Source organism: Mesoplodon densirostris, chromosome 18 (assembly GCF_025265405.1).
Source record: "Mesoplodon densirostris isolate mMesDen1 chromosome 18, mMesDen1 primary haplotype, whole genome shotgun sequence".
In the NCBI taxonomy this organism is placed as follows: domain Eukaryota; kingdom Metazoa; phylum Chordata; class Mammalia; order Artiodactyla; family Ziphiidae; genus Mesoplodon; species Mesoplodon densirostris.
Genome location: NC_082678.1, coordinates 6,709,709 through 6,730,615, shown reverse-complemented (window position 1 = coordinate 6,730,615; position 20,907 = coordinate 6,709,709). Strand labels below are relative to the sequence as shown.

Sequence of the window (20,907 nt, the reverse complement as noted above, 5' to 3'; positions counted from 1 at the left end):
CCCCCCGGGCCTCTCTGCCCAAGGCCTTGGTTCTTCCCCTGCTGTTGCGGAGGGAGGAGCACTAAGCCCTCGGAACAGCCAGAACAGGGGCGTTCCCAGCCTTCTATTGGCTCCGCCCTTTCTCCAAGAGGCTCTTCTTATTGGCCGGTGGGTGGGGCATCAGTTGTACAGTACACTCACCAGGGCCTCTGGGTGGCCGAGAAAACTGGCAGTCGCATGAATTATGCATGAGCGGCATGTCGCGGCCCGGCGGGGCTGGGCGAGGATTGGCTGGAGGGACTGTAATTCAGCGGTTTCCGGAGCTGGGGCAGCGTAGACTGGTAGGGGGAGCCTGGGGTTCCGACGTCGCCGCGGAGGGAGCGAGCCCGAACCGGATCCTTGACAAGACCCCCAGCTCGGCGCTCACCCCACATCTGCTAGGCGAGACTCCGCGGCCTGAGGGACCCCGCGGCCCGCACCCCGGCGCAAGCGCAGCCCCGGCCAGTCGGGCCTCAGCCCGAGCAGCAGGTGAAGGGGATTAAGGGTGGGGCTGCCCCCCGACGGCCTCCAGGCCTGGGCATCCCCGGACGGGGGCGGGGGGTGGGCGCTGGGAGCCTCTGGGGTGTTTGGGGGAGTAGTGGATGGAAACTTCAGTGGGTCGGGGGGATACGAGGAGAAACGGCGGGTCGCTCTGAAGGGACAACTCCCCGGGATGATAGGAGCCGGCCTCTGAAGGGACAGGGTACGCTGGAAGGAAGTTTCGTTCTTTGGAGAAAGGGGAGACGCCGAGGAAGAGAGAGAATGGGCTGGAGGGGGAGGACTGTGGGGCGAGGGCACTCTAGGGTGGGGGGGCAGGAGTGAGGGACAGCCCCCCAACTTCCTGCTCCCTCGGGCTGTGGGGACGTTCCGGCCACAGGAGCGACTGTCACGCCGGCGGAGATCTCCACAGAGGTTGGTGGGGCGGGTTGGCAAGCGCCTCCTCCCCGCCCCCCGGCGGGGCCCGGCGGCTCCCGGCTGAGCCACTTCCTCCGCCTTGCCCTGTTCCCGCTCCTTTAGGAGCCAGCTGTGCCTCCCTGGAGGAGGTAGGAATAGGTGTCTTCCCCCTACAGCCTCATGGACTGGTTGGTTGTGGGTAGGATTATTGCATAAGAATCTAGTTTCCTGTAGGGAAATTGACAGCCTTGTACTCTTTCTAAATTCCCTCCCGTCTTTTTCCAGGTTAAAGTCGTGATTCCCTCCTCCCCCTTCTAAAAATACAGAATAAAACCCCATCAAGCCAGCTCTAGAGGGAAATAAACCTATTTCCTCCTTGACATTGTTCTTTTATAAACACCTGGTAGACTTGGCCAGAAGATAAATAATTGAGCCCTTGCGTTTACTGGATTGTGGTGTTGCTTAATTGCATAGGACGGAATGAACCAATCCAGAGTGGGAGTTTTCTGTCTCAGAGCCAAGATCTTGGGTAAATGCAGAGGAGAGGGAAACGAAGACAGGCTGGCCTTGGCAAAGTCATGTGTGCAAACTTTACCTGTGTTTGGGGGTGTGGTTGCACTTAAGTTAGCAAAATTCAAACCATCACCCAAGTTGTTTTTTCCATGTTTAGTCCACATCCCTCTGTGTTATATCAGGTGGATGTATGGTACTGACACACTTATTCTTATTAAAAATGTATGTAATGTGTCCCTGCTGGTTTTTATTGTGTGTGCATCTAAAGGATATATTTATTCTGTGTGTGGGTTGTAATTTTTTGGCTGGCTGGGCTGATACAGCATTGGTTTGAATAAATCAGAACAGTAAATTATCTCAATCTTTTATATGTGGATTTAGAATGTGTTATGACTTGATTCATCCAGTTTTCTGTTTTATATTAAATATATCTATTCCCTGAGTCAACACATTTATTTCCTTATTACATGTGCCAGACTGGGGTACTAGTAGAATTTTTGCAGTGACATTTGCACAGTGGGATGGAGGAAAGAAGTCTTCAAAACAAAACAAAACAACACAAAAAATGTAGATGTTAGAGACTTGATCTTAATCTCTATATCTGCTAGCGTATCCACCACAAAGAACCACTAGAAAATTCATAAATCTTTTATATGTAGTTCTTTTGGGAAGAATAGCCATCTAGAAATATCCACAGTTATGACTTGACCCACAAAGGGTAGATAGTTCATATAACCATAACTCTGTTTTGTAGATAAGGAAATTGAGATCAAAGGAACAAAACACTTGCCTGGGGCAGCAGAGTGTCATAGTGGTGGAATTTGTACCTTCTGTATATTTTGTTTGCTTTTGACTATCTGTGCTTAAGTATTAGATCTTGATTTAAAGTGACTAGGCTCTGCTGGGAAAGGTGTCAGTGAAATTCTGACATATACCTAGACAATGAAATACCACCAGTAGTCTGTAAGACTCCAAGGGAGATATTTAATAAACAGGTGAAAAATGATGTACAGATGGGGTTTCCTTAGGTTTTTGGGTTTGGTTTTGTTTTGTTTCCTATCAACTGCTATGTCTAACTGGGGAAGTAAGTTTTTTAAAAAATATTTTATATTGGAGCATAGTTGATTAACAGTGTTGTGTCAGTCTCAGGTGTACAGCAAAATGATTCAGTTATACGTATACATGTATCTATTGTTTTTCAAATTCTTTTCCCATTTAGGTTATTACAGAATGGTGAGCAGCATTCCCTGTGCTATACAGTAGGTCCTTGTTGGTTATCTATTGTACATATAGCAGTGTGTACCTGTCAATCCCAAACTCCCAATCCGTCCCTCCCCACAAGTAGCTAACTTTTTAGTGTGCATAATTTACCATCAGAATTTAGCTGTTAGCTAATGGAAAGAGATATTTATTTAGGCAAATTTGTAGGTGAAGGACAGTCATGACCTAAATGTTATTTAAACCAAAGTGCCTTGTGGCTTGATCAGTGGTCATTTGTGTCTCCAGAAAGTTGCTTTCTCCTCCCTGCCTCTGCACGTCTTGACATTCAGATGGTGAGATGGGGCAGAGGTGGTGGCCATCATTACAGATGCCGAGTCTGGCACCTTTTAATCTTATGGCTTTCTCAGAGGTGATGTCCAAATCAACAAATATTTACTTTTTACAACTTTGTGAAAGTTGCTATGAGGAACAAGATGCCTTGTTTACAGAACTTGAGGTCTACTGAGGCAGCTTCATAAATGCTTTATCCATGTAGTGCAACATGTTTTCCTCAAAGAGATGGTGAGACATTAAGCCTGTGCTGTCCAACAAGGTAGCTATTATATATTAAGAAACATATAGCCCAGATATAGGACATTTCCATTATCTTAGAAAGTTCTGTTGGACAGTGCTTCACTAAGCGCTACAGGTCTTCAGAAGAAGGATTGGTTATGAGGCTTGCAGTTGTCTAGAAGTCTTCTTGCTAACTGAGAGCTTTGATCTGGGGCCCAAATAATCGTTGGCATTTGACTGATATAAAGAATTTGGGGTGAGGAGGTATGGTGATATAACACAAACAAAATCCTGGTAGATTAGGAAGGTAAGTAGGGGAGAAGGAGTGCCTGCATATAAGAGGTCTTGAATGCAAGACCAAGGAATTTAAAGATTTTTGAGGCTGAATACTGGTGTTTAATTATGGAGTGCCTACCCCATGCCTGACCTTGGTTAACTTGTACAAAGTAAGTCGGTACATATGGCCTCTGCCCTAGGGGAGTTGTCACTGAAGCTGACCTTATACACTGGGCCAGCACTCAAAAAGAGGAGTCCTGGGTGTCCCTGGTGGTGCAGTGGTTGAGAGTCCGCCTGCCGATGCAGGGGACGTGGGTTCGTGCCCCGGTCCAGGAAGATCCCACATGCTGTGGAGCGGCTGGGCCCGTGAGCCATGGCCACTGAGCCTGCACGTCCGGAGCCTGTGCTCCGTAACGGGAGAGGCCACAACAGTGAGAGGCCCGCGTACCACAAAAAAAAAAAAAAAAAAGAGGGGTCCTGACTTATCAGATTTGTGTTGTTAAGTGCAGAAGTGCTCTTTGAGGATTTTTAATTGGCTACAAATGTCCACTCACATTTTCTGTCTTCCATATTTAAAAAAATTTATCATAACTTTTGGGTCATGTGTAACAACCAGCCAAAGAGCACTTGAAGGACATCCCCAAATCCTGGAGAACTCCTGGTGTCCTGGAGCAGCCTTGGTGAGGTCCAGCAAGATGACATCCCTGGGCTACTTCACACTTCAGTCTTTGTTGGTTATGGTGAAAAAAATTAATATTGTGGTTACACATTTGTTGCAAGGAACCTTGGCTTACTACACGGGGCACTTTTGTCAGGAATGCTAGATGGTACTTTGGTGGTAAGTTGTTTGAAATGTCTCCAGTTTTTAAAAGGAATAGCATATGCAAGAAAATTTCTGTTACGGTCAGTTCTCCCTATATCAGTATTATCACAACTCAGTTCAGATAAGCAAGCATATTATATATTGAGAGCTAATTATTGTGCTAGGCAGGATCCAAGGATAATGCACTATGGTCCCTGTTTTCACAGAACCGGAAGTGGTGTTGTCGGGCTGGGGTATATGCTGCGTCAGTATGGACTTAGGGTTGGGAAGATGACAACACAGTGGTTCAGAGGTCAGACTCTGGAGTCAGACACATCTGGGATTGGATCTTGGATCTGCCACTTGCTAGTCAGAATCTGAACCTCAGTTTTCTTATCTGTAAAAGGATAGGATAATAGTACTTATCTCCTAGGGCTGTTGAAGACTCCGGGAGAGAATGCAGGTAAAATACTTAGCATAATGCCTGGTACACATTACCAGGAGATTAACTCTTTTTAGGGGTGAGAGAAAGGCTTTATCACAGAGGGGTATTCACATGGGAACACCTGAAAATGGTTTTGTAGGATCGGTAGGAATTCTCCCAACAAAGCTGAGTGGTGAATAGTTGCATTCAAGGCTGAGGGAACGTGAGCGTGCAGAGGCTTAAAACAGCATAGTGTGTTCAGGGAGCTATAGGTAGAAGTTCTTAATTCAGGAGAACTGGGGGGAAAGGAAGCTACGGCTCTTAGCCCTTCTCTTCTGCTAATAATTGGGTTCAAGTGTCATTAAGTTGTTTTGTCCTGTGTATGAAAGTAATGCATGCTATTGTAAATAAATTTATATTTGTAGAAATATAAACTGTATATTTTATATATATGTCTTATTAATTTGGTGTATATTTCTCCAGCTTTTTTGCAGCTTTTTCTACTTACCAATTTACCTTGGACAATTTTATTGCAAATTCCTTTTTTTAAAAAAATAAATCTATTTATTTTTATTTTTTTTGGCTACGTTGGGTCTTTGTTGCTGTGCATGGGCTTTCTCTAGTTGCGGCGAGCAGGAGCTACTGCTCGCTGTGGTGCACAGGCTGCTCACTGCGGTGGCTTCTCCTGTTGCAGAGCACGGGCTCTAGAGCGCAGGCTCAGTAGTTGTGGCGCATGGGCTTAGTTGCTCCGTGGCATGTGGGATCTTCCTGGACCAGGGCTTGAACCCGTGTGCCCTGCATTGGCAGGTGGATTCTTAACAACTGCGCCACCAGGGAAACCCCGCAAATTCCTTTTTAACAGCCTAATAAAAGAATAATAAGGAAGGCAGATCTGCCCCCCAAATAAAATAAGCTTTAGATTGTCTGGCTTTCCTTTCTGCTACCCCCCCGCCCCATCCATATGAATAAATGACTTTCCTAATCACTGAACTTTTCCCTGACTTTTAACTACATCAAACAAGGAACTTATGTTTTGAGTTTTCCTAAGGTAACTGTAACTGTAGTGTTGAAATGTTTGGGCGGTGAGTTTGAGGGTTTCATGGTCCACAGTTGCAATAAGAGTTAAAAGAATGGCGATGAGATCAGACTTCCTGGGCTTTAATCCCAGATCCAGCGCCTCTTAGATCTTGGGTCAGTTGCTTTAACTTCTCCAGGTTTCAGTTTCTCTGTCCATAAAATGCAAATGCCAGGTCCAATTGTAAGGGATTTGTGAGGATTGAGCAAGATTTGAAGCAACGTATATGAAGTACTTTGCACAGTGCTTGGGAGATAGCTAAAATTGGAGTGCTTAATAATTACTATTATTAAAAACTGCAGTATCTAACTATAAAGTCGGGCCAGTTATGATTCACAGTAACCTTTAATGACCCAGAGGAAAGAAGGAGTAATCAGGAGATTCTAACCTAATAGGAAAAAAGCTAAATGAATAGGGATGAGGGGGATTTACACTGTGGTGGAGGAAATGAAGTCTATCACGTAAAAGGGATAGACAAGGCCAACCGTAAATTCCTGTTTACACAGATGCCCTTGTCATACATATGTCTCTTTGCATCTTCTGATTGGCCCATTTATTTGAAGTAATATTCAACACATTAAATTTTTATGACCACTTAGGATTTGAACAGTCCCTTGGAGTTCTTCTTGATACAAAAAGTGCAGATAATATGAAAGGTTTCAGGGGTACGGGAGTCAGGCAAGGACGGTGGGACAGCATGCAGCTTGGGGGGGTGAAGCAGCATCCTAAGTAGAGTGAGTGATCTGTACGAGGCTGGGAAGTGATTTGTCCCTTCACATCTGTGTGTGTGTGGCGCGCGCCTGTGTTTTCATTGGAGGAGTTGAGCTTTGCTTTCCTGTCTTGTAACTTTCTTTTGCAAACAAATACTCAAAACAGCCTTGTGGTTTAAGAAGAGCCACTCAGCACTTCCATGAAACGGGTTCTCTCGCACCAGCTCTCCAGTTTGGGGTCAGAGAAGGCTGGAGAGGAAAGGCCTCCCCGCTGTTTCTTGGCCGAATGTGGGGCAGGAGGAAGCCAGCAGAGTTTGAAAGAGAAAGTAAACCTTCTGGTAAATAAATGGCCTCCCTATTGTGGAGGGGGAGTGCAAATTATTAGGGGGATGTTTGGGGTAGTTTTTGTTGAAGCGTTTCTGAAGACTGATTGAGATTATTGAAGGTGAGCCCCATTTAGGAAAACCCTGCCTGGTCTGCTGTGAACCGACTGTTTTCCCGCTTTGTTGATTGATTTTATTAGTTTGTGGCAGCCTGACCTCTCATTCTTGTTATGAGAATTGGAGGATTTGAGTGTGACCTTGAGCACCTGCTTAGGTGAAAGCTTCTTAAAATGCATGTTTTCGCTTCTTTTCTAATGTTAATTTTGTTTTTACTTCTGAGCAAATGCTTTTCCTGACAGAGTCTAAAATCAGGAGACTTTCCTTTTTGTTCTCTCCTCACCCCCACCCCGCAATTCACCGAAATGTAGTCCTCAAAACCTCAAACCCCAGATGTTAGCTGTGTAATTACCTCTCCTCTAAACCAAGCAAAGTGCAATCATCCATCGAATTAGCATTAAAATCGTTGGCCTTCGAATTTCTTTCTACTTGTGGTTTAGACACAATAAATATTTAATCTCAGACCGACTTTGCCTTTGGGCCTCTTTTTATCAGTAGGTTTAGGGAAAGCAAGTTTATTGAAACATTAACCAAAATAGAACGTAATTAGGATGGTCACTGTCTTGTGCACAGGGGCAGGTGGAATAATCAAAGCATTCTGAAGCCATATCTCAATATTTATTGTTCTGGGGATTTTTTTTTTGCAGTACGCGGGCCTCTCACTGTTGTGGCCTCTCCCGTTGCGGAGCACAGGCTCCGGACGCGCAGGCTCAGCCACTCCGCGGTATATGTGGGATCTTCCCGGACCGGGGCCCGAACCCGTGTCCCCTGCATCGGCAGGCGGACTCTCAACCACTGCGCCACCAGGGAAGCCCCACTGATCTTTTAAAATATCTGCATAGTTTTATCTTTTCCAGAATGTCATACAGTTGGAATCATACAGTATGTAGCCATTTCAGACTGCCTTCTTTCACTTGGCAACATTCATTCAGATTCCCCATGTCTTTTCAAGGCTTGATAGTACATTTCTTTTTATTGCTGAATAATGTTCCATTGTCTGTATGTACCACGGTTTGTTTATCCATTCACCTATCGAAGGACATCTTGATTGTTTCCAAGTTTTGGCGATTAAGAATGAAGTTGCTGTAAGTACTCGTGCAGGTTTTTGTATAGACGTAAGTTTTCAGCTCATTAGGGTAAATATCAAGGAGCAATATTGCTAGATCCTAACTGAAGGAAGGAGTAAGGATGGTGGGTTGGGGGGTCACCAAGTTGAGGGGATACCTGCTGTCACCATCCTGCTCACCCTTTTAGTGGTATTGGACACAGCTGAGCATCTTTTTTTTTTTTTTTCTTAAAACATTCTCTTCTCGGCTTCTGTGACAACATTTCCCCTGGTTTTTCTTCAGTCTTGCTGGTCTTTCCTGCTTGCCTTTCCTGGTTCATCTCCCTGAACACTAATGTTGAAGTGCCTCAGGCCTCTGTCTGGGGCTCTCTTTTCTCCTCTTTTTCTATATTCTCTCCATAGGTTATCTTATCCATTATTTTGACTTTATCATCTCCATCCTGGTGACTGACTACCAAGGGCGTATCTCCAACCCAGGTGTCTCCAGGCTCCCAATTCCTGTGTCCTGATGCTTAATTGACATTTCCCCTTGGACAGTTGTAGTTATCTCCTATTTATCTTGTCTAAAACATAACTCTTTTTTAAAGAATTGAAGTAGTTGGGGACTTCCCTGGCGGTCCAGTGGTTAAGACTTCATGCTTCCAATGCAGGGGGCACAGGTTTGATCGCTGGTTGGGGAACTAAGATCCCACATGCTGCGTGGTGCAGCAAAAAAATAAATTAAAAAAAAATGAAGTAATTGATTTACAGTATTGTGTTAGTTTCATGTGTACAGCAAAGTGATTCAGTTAAATATATATATAAATATTTTCAGATTCTTTACTATTATAGGTTATTGCAAGATATTGAATATGGTTCCCTGGGCTATAAAGTAAATCCTTGTTGTTTATTTTATATATAGTGGTGTATATCTGTTAATCCCATGCTCCTAATTTAAACCTCCCCCCAAGAAACAGAACTCTTAAGCTTTCTGACCACAAGCTTGTGCCCTTTTCCCCACTCAGCTTTCCCCATCTAAGTAAATGGCATCATCACCTAGCCCATGGTACAAGCCAAAAACCTAGGAATAGCCTTAATTCCCCCTTTCTCTCATACCTCTGCTTCTCTTCAAATCATCAGCAAGTCCTGCTGCTGGTTCTACCTCTAAAGTTTTCCTAAATTCCTTTACTTATCTCGTCCTGACTTCTGGTCCTGCTCTATGGTAGACTAGATACCCTGAAAACCTCCCCTACAAAACACCAAGAAATGTTGGATACACTGAGCTCTCCAGGAAATTAGGGAAATCTTCAGAGGCAAAAATCAAATGGAATCGCACCAAAATGCGGGAGAAGTCAGCCTATGATGGGTGTGGGTGTGGGGGGCATTTCCCTATCCCCATTGCTAAAGATTTTTAGTTTAACAGCCCCTCTAGGCAGCAGACAGGGTCTTGCTCTTGGTGAGGAGTCGGCCAAGTCTAAAAGAATTCCTAAGCATAGGCCTGTCCATTTTAAGATTTGAATTTACACTCTCTTTGATCCTGGAAACTCCAATCTGAGATTTTTAACATAATAAGGTACCTTCTCCTTTAGGAGTCAGAACAAATAGCTTACATCCTTCCAGATGCCATATCTGAAGTATGACCCCAGTCACTCACTATCCTACATCTTTACTGCTCTTATCACAAGTGGTAATTATCATCCTCATTTACTTGTCTGTCTTCCTCCATCTCAAGGAAGGAAGAGGCCCTGTCTGTCCTGTTCACCACTCTATACTACTGAAGGGTTTTTTTTTTTTTTTTTGCAGTACGTGGGCCTCTCACTGTTGTGACCTCTCCCGTTGCAGAGCACAGGCTCCGGACGCACAGGCTCAGCGGCCATGACTCACGGGCCCAACCGCTCCGCGGCATGTGGGATCTTCCCAGACCGGGACACGAACCTGTGTCCCCTGAATCGGCAGGTGGACTCTCAACCACTGCGCCACCAGGGAAGTCCCTGAAGGGTTTTTGTATTTTTTTTTTTTTAATGAATGAACAAATGAATGGGTCAGTGATTCGAGTAAGTAGGCTCCTTCTGAGAGAACATAAAATGATGTTGCATCAATTTTATTTTATTTTGGTACTAAGCATTTCACCTTAAAACACAGTTTAAATTTTTCTCCAGAGTAATGCATACAAATAATTTAGAACCTGAAGAGTATTGAAAGACTCATGTTGAAAACAATAGTCACCTGTCCCATCCATTCTCATTTCCAAGTATTGCTTCCCAGAGACAGCTGCTTTGAAAGCATTTAGCTTTTTTGGGGGGGTATTTACTTCTGTGCTTTAGGCAATAAACTTATGCTGCTATTTAAAAAAAATTTTTTTTGGAGTATAGTTGATTGACAATGTTGTGTTTCCGATGTACAGCAAAGTGCTCAGTTGTACATGTACATATATCCACTCTTTTGTAGATTCTTTTCCCATATAGGCCATTACAGAGTGTTGAGTAGAGTTCCCTGTACTCTACAGCAGGTTCTTTTTAGTTATCTATTTTGTATATAGTAGTGTGTATATGTCAGTCCCAATCTCCCAGTTTATCTCCCCATCCCCTGATACACTACTCCTTTTGAAATATCAAATCTTAGACACCTTTTAACTTCCTTTTACCATTGGTGAAGGTTTTCTTTCACCACCGCTCTTCCTTCCCATACCTCACAATGAAATAATAATTTTTATTTTTTATTTTTATTTTTTTATCATCATAATCTTTAAACCACTTTAGTTAAACCACTAAATCATGCATTTTATTTTGACTAAATAAGTATTGTTCACTGATAAGCCAAGTAGTGTACTATGATTACATTTCCTTTCTCATGTAAATATTTGTTTTTTCTGGAGTTAATGTTTTTATCTTAAAAATTGATTTAGTTTTCTTATACTTATTGCTAACTTTCCCCAAATGTTCCAGCAGTTCTCTCAAATGCCTGGGAGTTTACTTCAGATATTTAAACACATTGACAATCTACTCATCATTTTCTTGACATCCCTCTCACCCCATCATCCTGCTGCAATCTGGGTCTCCTTTTATTACTCTCCTATGTCAGATTCCCTTTTTCCTAGATCTCGCGTCTTCCTCTTTCTGGCTTGATTGCTTCATTTGCTGAACCACAAATTCTAGTAACACGCTATCAGGAAAAGGTGCCTGGGAAGTAAATTTTCTTTTGAGCATCTGAAATCTCTTTATTCTTTCTTCACACTTGAATGATCGTTTGGGTGGGCACTGAATCATTTGTTCATCATTTCGAAGGCATTGTTGGCTCAGTTGGCTTTGAATCTTTCAGTGTCTGTGTTGAAAGTTTTTTTTTTTTGGCTGTGTTGGGTCTGCGTTGCTGCGCGTGGGCTTTCTCTAGTTGCGGCGAGTGGGGGCTACTCTTTGTTGTGGTGCGCGGGCTTCTCACTGCAGTGGCTTCTCTTGTTGTGGAGCACGGGCTCTAGGCGCACGGGCTTCAGTTGTGGCACATGGGCTCAGTAGTTGTGGTGCACGGGCTTAGCTGCTCCACAGCGTGTGGGATCTTCCGGGACCAGGGCTCAAACCTGAGTTCCCTGCATTGGCAGGCGGATTCTTAACCACTGTGCCACCAGGGAAGTCCCTGTGTTGAAAGTTTGATGCTGTTCTGATTTCTGATCCTCTCCAAGAGACCTGGTTCTTTTCTCTGGAAGTTTATATGACTTCTTCATTCCCACTGTTCTGAAATTTCACAGAATGTGCCTTCATGCGGGTTTATTTTCATTCATTGGATTGGGTTCTAGATGGGTCCCTTTCATTCTGGAAAGGGAAATTCTTATTATTTCTTTGATAATTCCCACTTTACCATTTTCCCCTTCTCTTTTTCTGTGAATCCTCTTGGTCAGATATTGGATCTTGTGGACAGATCATCTGAGTTGTGTTTTATTTCCCCTCTGCTTCTGTTTTCCATCTTTTTTGTTGTGGATTATATTCCAGGAGGTTTCCTTGGCTCTTTCAACCCATCTATTTAGTTTTAAATTCTGGGTGTCATTCTCAATTTCAAGAGTCCTTTCTCAGTTGCCATTTTCATCTTCATTTTTATCCTATTCCTGAGACATATATAATTTGTCTCTTTGAGGATATTATTTATAGTTGTGTGAAATTTTTGTATACGCCTAGTATTTTCTGATTCCTGAATTCCTCTTTTCTTTTGTTCATCTCTCTCTCTCATGTTGGAGGTTTTCTTCAAAAGTATTCTTTCTGTCTTCTGCTGGGTTCGGGGAAAGGTAGTTATCTGGAGGATCTAAATGTTTTTTATACAGATTTTTCAACCAATTCTCCTATTTTTAGCCAAACTTCTTATCCCTCCCTTCAACCATACCTACCGCCTCCAACTTTGAGCTTTTTCAGGGTTATACAGCATACACTTACTGTTCAGTTTTCTCAGCTGTGCTAGGCAGTTATCATCAGTCTGCTTTCTGGATTCCAGAATTTTACTGACATCTTTTGTCCAGTGTCATCTCATTTCCCATTCTTTGTCCTTGTGGGTTTGTACCCATTGCCCCTGCTTTACTGTCACTTTAGAAGGCCTGTGGGTCATGTTTAACCAGAAGATCTGTGTCATGTCCTCTTGAGCACCCCTGTGTTTGCACATGCTGGTCCCTCTGCTTGGACTGGCTATCCCTTCCTCTCTAGCATTACCAGCTCTCCTGCAGAGCTGCTGTACCTTGGAAAGCCAGTGTACCTTGTAAAGTATAGCACCACTCCATTTCCATGTAATTACCTTGTTATTTGTCTGCCTTTCTTTCAAAACTGTTTCTTCCTTGACAGGAGGGACGAGTTTGGACAAGTCCCAGGAAAACCATTCACCTTGTTATTTTGGAGTTATCTTCCAGGAGTACACCCTGGACCTGTGCATTCCTCTCACTCTGGCAGAGAGACTATGAATTCTCTAATTCTGTGTTCCTTGGGGCTTAGCAAAGCGCCTGGGAAAGAGGCACTCAAATGTTCAGTGAACCACTGATACCTCTACATGTGGCCTTCTAAATGTCACAAGTTGGCTAGAAAGCCTCTGAGATGGAGATGTAGTGTATAGCATGATGACCATACTTAACCACACTGTATTGTATGGTTTTTTTTAGTTTGTTCATTTTTTGTTTGTTTTGTTTTGTTTTTAATTTTGGCTGCACTGAACAGCTATGGGGGATCTCAGTTCCCCAACCAAGGATTGAACCTGGGCCATGGCAGTGAAAGCATAGAATCCTAACCACTAGGCCACCAGGGAACTAACTCCCTTGTATGTTTGAAAGTTGTGAAGAGAGTAGACCTTAAAAGTTCTCATCACAAGAAGAAAAAACTAACTTTGTGAAGTGATGGATGTTAACTAAACTTACTGTGGTAAGCAGTTCACAATATACATATATTTCAAATCACTGTGTTGTATACCTAAAATGAATACAATGTTATATGTCAATTATAGCTCAATAAAACAGAGGAAGAAAATAAAAGAAAACCTCTGAGAAAATGATATATTTTGTTTCTGTGCATTTTTGTCTACTGAGGTCACAGTTATGTAATAAACTTTTTTTTCAGACCCCAACATATTCTTCAGAAGAATAGCAACTGTGACCCTTTTTTTCTGCCTGGATAGAAGATTTTCTCTTTGTAATCAGACTTTTCCCCACCATTCTAGTCATATTTTTCTAGTTGTAAAATTGAAGGCTTGACCTACTCCTTGCCCTGTTTTGTGGTGGAAACAACACTAGACTGATTATTGGATGTTGCTCCCAATGGTCATGTCAGTGGTCTGTTTCCACGCCTGTGAAGTGAAGAGGTTGGATTTTATATATTTTAAGAGCTCTTAAACAACAACAACAATAACAACAACTATCTGCTTTTTGTTATTGAGTTGGAGCCCAAGTGTCTTGAGGGTACAGCGTTGAAAAGCAGGCAATAGATTTCCTGTGTAAAGAGGTTTACTACTGATTCTAGGTTGGGTCTTAGACCTTTCACTTTGGGAATATCTCAAAATAAACTTACTCATCCAAGTGGTTTTATGTTTTATGAGATACCTCATTTCAGTGTCTATATGTCAGTATTTAGTTATATAATTTCTTCAGTTCTCCGGTACTACCAACAGGCTCATGTCATGTAATGTCCCCTTTTAGATGGTGGCAGGGAGCTAAAGTCTCATTGCGATTTAAGGAGTAACAACTCTACTGTGTAACAGTTTAGCTTGATGGGAAAAGCCTTATAGTAAAAGAAAATTTTTGTGATGCTTACATTTTCATATAAATTCTTCTGTTGGGAAACTACATATCTGCTTGGTCACTTATAGAAAATTTTTATGAATTATTGTACCTATTAGCTCATGCTTAAGGAAGACTAGCTTATGCCATTATGTGAAGTTAGTTAGCTGCTTACGGTATTTCAGTCTTTGTGCTAAAAGTATGTTACAGATTTTTTTAACTTATTAATTTTCATTCCTTTATTCATCAATTATTTGAGCATTCTCTAGATACTGGGGAAGTAGCAGTGAACAGAAGAAAGTCTGTTCTCATGGAGCTCATATCCCTAGCAGGTGGTGATGGAGGAGAGAAACAAAAAAGAAATCTATGGCGTATTGGATGGTGATGAGTATGTGAAGAAAAATTCCGCAGGGGTAGATGTGCTGTTTTCGATAGTGGTGTCAAGGGACATTTGCACAGAGACCTGAATGAAGTGAGGGAGAGAGCCAGGTAGCTGTCCAGGGGAAGAGCTTTCCAGGAGAGAGAAGAAGGTACAAAAGGCCTAGGGCAGAAATGGGTGTGGTGTGTTCCAGAAGCAGAAATGAGCAGTGGGAGAGGTCAGAGAGGCACCCAGGGCAAAATGGACTGGCTCTCTGGTGGACCATGGTGGGAGTTTGGATCTTCTTCTGAGTGGGTTTTGAGCAGAGGAATGAAATGATCTGACTTATATTTTGAAAAGATCTATAATGTGGAGAATAGACTAGCAGGACAGGAGTGAGAGCATCAAGCATCAGTTAGGAGTTTAGTACAGTAGTTTAGGTGAGAGCTGATGGTGGCTTGGATTAAGATTGTCGCAGTGGAGGTAGTGAGAATTGCTCACATTCTAGATATGTTTTTTTAATTAATTAATTAATTAATTTTTTGGCTGTCTTGGGTCTTGGTTTCTGTGCGAGGGCTTTCTCTAGTTGCGGCAAGTGGGGACCACTCTTCATCGCGGTGTGTGGGCCTCTCACTATCGTGGCCTCTCTTGTTGCGGAGCACAGGCTGCAGACGCGCAGGCTCAGTAGTTGTGGCACACAGGCCTAGTTGCTCCGCGGCATGTGGGATCTTCCCAGACCAGGGCTCGAACCCGTGTCCCCTGCATTGGCAGGCAGATTCTCAACCACTACGCCACCAGGGAAGCCCTCTAGGTATGTTTTGAAGGTAGAGTCCACAGGATTTGTTAATGGATTGGATGTTGGGAGGAGAGAAGCAGAGAGAAGGAGGAAGAGGAGTCGGCTTATATTAAAGGCTTTTAGTGTGAGCACATGCAAGAGTGGAGGTGTCATTTGCTAAAATGGGGAAGATTGGAGGGGAAGTTGGGTGGGAGAGGTTTTTTTAAAAAAATAAATTTATTTATTTATTTTTGGCTGTGTTGGGTCTTCTTTGCTGCACGCGGGCTTTCTCTAGTTGCGGTGAGCGGGGGCTACTGTTTGTTGCGGTGCGCAGGCTTCTCATTGTGATGGCTTCTCTTGTTGTGGAGCACGGGCTCTAGGCTTCAGTAGTTGTGGCTCACGGGCTCAGTAGTTGTGGCTCACAGGCTTCAGAGCACAGGCTCAGTAGTTGTGGCTCATGGGCTTAGTTGCTCCGTAGCATGTGGGATCTTCCCGGACCAGGGATCAAACCCGTGTCTCCTGCATTGGCAGGTGGATTCTTAACCACTGCACCACCAGGGAAGTCCAGGGAGAGGTTTTTAATGAAAGGGTTAGTTTGGGGTACATTAAATTTGGGATGTTGTTAGACACCCAAGTGGAGATATTGAGTAGGCAGTGAGATAGAGGACTCGAGTTCATGGGAAAGGCTAGGGCTGGAGATGTAAATTTGGGGATTGTCAGATGTTATTTTGAAGGAGTGAGACTGGATGAATCATTTAGAAAATGCGTGCATAAAGGAAAGAAGAGATTAACTAGTGAAAGACTTTTAAAAGCAAAGCCTTTCCCTTTAAAACTCCAAATTCCTTTCTCACGGAAGTTGGACTCTATCAAGATGGTATTCCATCACTATGTTAGTAAAAATGTTCTAGTCACCAAGTGCCATAAACCAACTGAAATTTAGTAGCATAAAGCAGCAACCATTTTATTGTGCTGACAGATTCTGTGGGCAGGGATTTGGATAGCACGGCAGAGATGGCTTGTCTTTGCTCCACAACGTCTGAGGCCTCACTGGGAAAACTTGAACATCTGGGGGCAGTTATCATCAGGAAGCTTCTTCACTCACATATCTGATGGCTGGGCCAGGATGAATCAAAGGCTGATCTCAGCTGGGACTGTACACCAGCTGCCTCTGTGTGACCTCTCTGGCCTTGGGTTTCTCACAGGATGTTGGTTGGTTTCTGGAAAATGAGCTTTCTGAGAGAATTAGGCCTTTATAGTTGCATATCAGTACTTCTGTTGGTTGGAGCAGTCATGGGTTTAGCTAGATTCAACGAAAGGGAACAAAGACCCCTTCTCCCAACAGGAGTAGTATGGGAGAATTGGGGGCATTCTAATGTGTGTGGCAACCACCACAAATGCCCTTTGAATTTGAGGTTCTGCCCCCAAACCATAGTTACTTTGAAGGAAGGAGTTCTAACACAGGATCCATGGATATGGATTCTCAGCCCCAGTTATACGGTGCTCCATGCTAAGTGACCAAGATTACCTTAATATCTCTTACAGGGAAAGTGACCTGAATAAATTGAAGAAAAGGTTCTTCCTTCTCTTCAATAAGTGTTGAACTATATTGTGGGTCTGTGACACTGAGATTTAGAAATTTAAGTTCCCTTTCTCTGCTTTATTTGTCTGTCTTAAAAGAATTTATTTCTAACTTACATAGCATTCTAGATCAATGGATGCTTTTTGACTCTTTTATTTGGGCTTTGACCAAAGATAACAGTACTTACAGGCTTTTTTTTTTCCCAGCAGCTTGCCCTCCTCCTCCCTTTGTTGCCTTTAAGCCTGGAAATTTTGACATGATGGTTTGCTTGCCCAACTTAACAGTTGTTTCTCAAAGACTAAACTCCTGTTTGTAAAAGTTGGTAGCTTGCCTCTGATTCCTGTGAGGGTGAGTCCCTCAGCATTCAAAGCTCATTGGAAGGATGCTTTGCTTCTCTCTAGAAAAACCTCCAAATTCTAGGTAACCAATCATACAGGGTAGAGCTAATCTTGTTTTCCTAGATGCGGTTGCGTATTGGTGCCATACTTTTCAGTATTGTAGCCATCGGTGAGTGTTCAGTAGGAACTTTTGCAGTGGAGGTGGTGTTTATATGTGTGAGTAAAGGAAGCTATAAAGGAAATGCTCATTTGGTGTCTTAAATTTGGTATCAGAATGATATATGTGAGGGTCAGATGGAGGAGATGGAATCAAAACCAAAAAAAAGCCTCAGCCACATACCTAAGTACTGTGGGCATTCCGAGTTGAAGCAGTGGTTGGACTATGGGTAGGGTTAGGGAATGCCTCTCCAGCGGAGACAAGAAAGGGACATATAATGCCACCAAGGGGAAAAACATTTTAGGCAAGAGCATCTTTGAGAAAGGAGCAAAGTCTGTGGGGGTGGAGGCGAGGGCGAGGGGGAGATGAGTTGACTTGACATTTTGAAAGTCATCTTGAGGCTGGAGAGAGGAGCTGGAGGGGCCAAAGTTGGCTGAGGAGTTGGGGAGCCTTAGCCTGGGGTAAAGATTTTGGGTGTGACAGTGTGAAGCTGGTGTATGTATGTTTTTTTAAATTTAATTTTATTTATATATATATTTAAATTTATTTATTTTATTTATTTATTCTTGGTTGTGTTGGGTCTTTGTTGCTGTGTGCGGGCTTTCTCTAGTTGCGGTGAGTGGGGCCACCCTTTGTTGCAGTGCGCGGGCTTCTCATTGCAGTGGCTTCTCTTGTTGTGGAGCATGGGCTCTAGGCATGTGGGCTTCAGTAGTTGTGGCTCGCGGGCTGTAGAGTGCAGGCTCAGCAGCTGTGGCACACGAGCTTAGTTGCTCCATGGCATGTGGGATCTTCCTGGACCAGGGCTTGAACGTGTGTCCCCTGCATTGGCAGGCAGACTCCTAACTACTGCGCCACCAGGGAAGCCCTGGTGTATGTTTTTGAACTGGGAGAGTTGCTGTGGTTTTACTCTTATTGAAAGGTCACTGAAGGGTCATCCTTGAATTTTTCAAACAGCAAAACTGAAAGAGTTGGTCTGCTTCTCAGAATACTTCTTACTGGACACAGTGTCCTTGCCTGGGAGAATCTGGTGCAGTCAGTGTAGCTGTAATTCATACCAGTGGTTTATTCATTCCATATGTTTTTTTGAGTATCTGTTATGAGCTGGGCATCCTGCTGGATGCTGCGGGAGTGAAGGGGAGGACACACTGGTGATCAAAAGCCCAGGCTCTTCCTGTCCTCAGGCTGGCAGGCAGTCTGGCATAGAGGTTACAAGTGCAAGTTATGGAGTCACAGTGCTCAGGTCCAAGTAAGGAGAACATCGGGATCTTTCCCAAAGCAGTGTCTCCCCAACAGCAAAATCGGGGAAGTTTTAAGCTAAGGGTACACGTATATTCATGAAGGGGCTTGGGCAGAGAGGAATTCAGCATAGAATTAGGGCAAAAGTCTACAGAGTCCAAGCTTTAGTTGATTGAAGTCAGGAGGGTCAACATCATTGTTCTATCCTTCACCTGGATGGGGGCCTTAGTTCCTGCAGAACTCAAAGATATATTGTCATGTACATCTCTTGAGGAGGAACTAGGACTCTGCCTTATTACTTCGCTGTTGTTTGACTGCCTTTTCTCAGTTCGTGCACTCCTGTGTTCTCTTAAAGATCATTAATTACTGAGACCTGTTCAAGGGCAAGCATTGCAGCCAGGTGTAGATCACAAAATGGCTTAGGCCAAAATGGCTTCTCTTATGTTGAGAAAGCCATTCCTGGTTCACTTTCTGCAGGGACCCCCTAACCCATCTGCTTACAGACTTGTCACTTGTCTGCTTAAAACTGTACTCCCCGTTACCCTTGGGCGAGAGTTCCTGTTTCTTCTTTTTTTTTTTTTTTTTTGCGGTACGCGAGCTTCTCACTGTTGTGGCCTCTCCTGTTGCGGAGCACAGGCTCCGGACACGCAGGCTCAGCAGCCATGGCTCACGGGCCCAGCCGCTCCACGGCATGTGGGATCTTCCCGGATCGGGGCACAAACCCGTGTCCCCTGCATCGGCAGGCGGACTCTCAACCACTGCGCCACCAGGGAAGCCCCCTGTTTCTTCTTATGGCTTACACCAGAGCCTTCTCCAGCCTCATCTCATGCCATAGTTCCCTGATGCAGTGTCCACAGGACTCTGCTTCATTACAACTGCCTTGACCCCATCCTTGGGGATGATTATTCAGTACATGGTAGAGTAAGGACCAGCCTCCAGCATCTCAGAGCCTCTCAGGTGATTGTGATGTCCATCCTGGGTGAGACCTGATTCTGCTCTTGTTCCAAGGTTCTCAGTCTGGCCACACCTTAGCATTGTCTGAGGAGCTTTAAAGTATTGAAACCTGGTTCCCACCCTCAGCAATATTCCCATTTGGCATCTGGTTTGGTTCCCGGGCATCTCTATTTTATTTTATTTTGTTTGTTTGTTTGTTTGTTTATTTTTTGCGGTATGAGGGCCTCTCACTGTTGTGGCCTCTCCCGTTGCGGAGCACAGGCTCCGGACGCGCAGGCTCAGCGGCCATGGCTCACGGGCCCAGCCGCTCCGCGGTATATGTGGGATCTTCCCAGACCGGGGCACGAACCCGTGTCCCCTGCATCGGCAGGCGGACTCTCAACCACTGCGCCACCAGGGAAGCCTTCTATTTTATTTTTTAAAAAATATCTGCCCTTGTAATTCTGATCTGCAGCCAGGGTGGGGAACCTCTGCATACAGAGGGCAGAATCCAGGAGTAGATGTTGTGGGAAAACAGATCCTGATTCTGGAGTGATTCACCCTTTCAAATCTCCAAGTATTTGAAAAGCCACTCTTCCGTAATTTATATTTTTCTCTCCTAACCTCACTTCCTGCCCCCCAAGTCTTCTTCCTGGGCAAAACGTTCAAGTTCTTGGACTCCTCACACCCTGATTGCCCCTGCCTGAATGTGTTTGTTTTTTAATGCACCGTTTAAATTGTGATACAATTAGAATATCACTAGGTGTGGGCCAGTTACAGCTGGACTAATAGATCCTTTCATTCAAATGCTATATGTGTCTGTTAAAATATCATTAGATCACGCTGGCTTGGTATTATGGTTGACTCATGCATTACTTAAAATCAATGAAGACTCCCACTGTAACATTAAATTCAGGAATTCTGAAAACGGACTTATTTGGATTAGGATTCCAGCTTGATGCCTTTACTACCTGTCTGACCTTGGGTGAATCACTTAAAATTCTGTGCCTCACTTTCCTCCTCTGTAAAATGGGTATAAAAATTGTGTCTATCTCATAGGGTTGTCGTGAAGATGAAGTGAATAAAGAAATATGTCAAGTACTTAAAAGAGTGCCTCGCACATAGTAAGTGCTATATAAATATTAGCAATAACCATTAGTTCTTTGGACTGCTCTTAAACCAAGATTCTTATTTTTCATCTTTTTCATTCATTTGCATATCACTTGGTGTTTTCACCTTTAGTCTTTTTAGGACCTGGAGCTATCCTTAGGTGAACTATGGGTGGAGATATTTGATCAGGGCACCAACCTAACCCTCTCTCCCCTTCAC

At 43.8% G+C, this 20,907-nt stretch overlaps 1 protein-coding gene across 4 annotated transcripts in view; it reads left to right on the top strand.

Annotated features, from left to right (window-relative positions):
* The first annotated feature begins 224 nt into the window (after nt 1–224).
* Nucleotides 225–20,907, top strand: part of STAT3 (signal transducer and activator of transcription 3) — a 61,246-nt gene continuing 40,563 nt past the window's right edge. For 3 of the 4 annotated variants that reach the window (XM_060082445.1, XM_060082443.1, XM_060082444.1), the window contains exon 1: nt 225–507. In XM_060082445.1, the coding sequence (XP_059938428.1) occupies nt 228–507 (280 nt within the window). In that variant the 5' untranslated portion in view covers nt 225–227. The remainder of the gene's footprint in view (nt 508–20,907) is intronic. The other variant, XM_060082442.1, reaches the window with a different exon arrangement.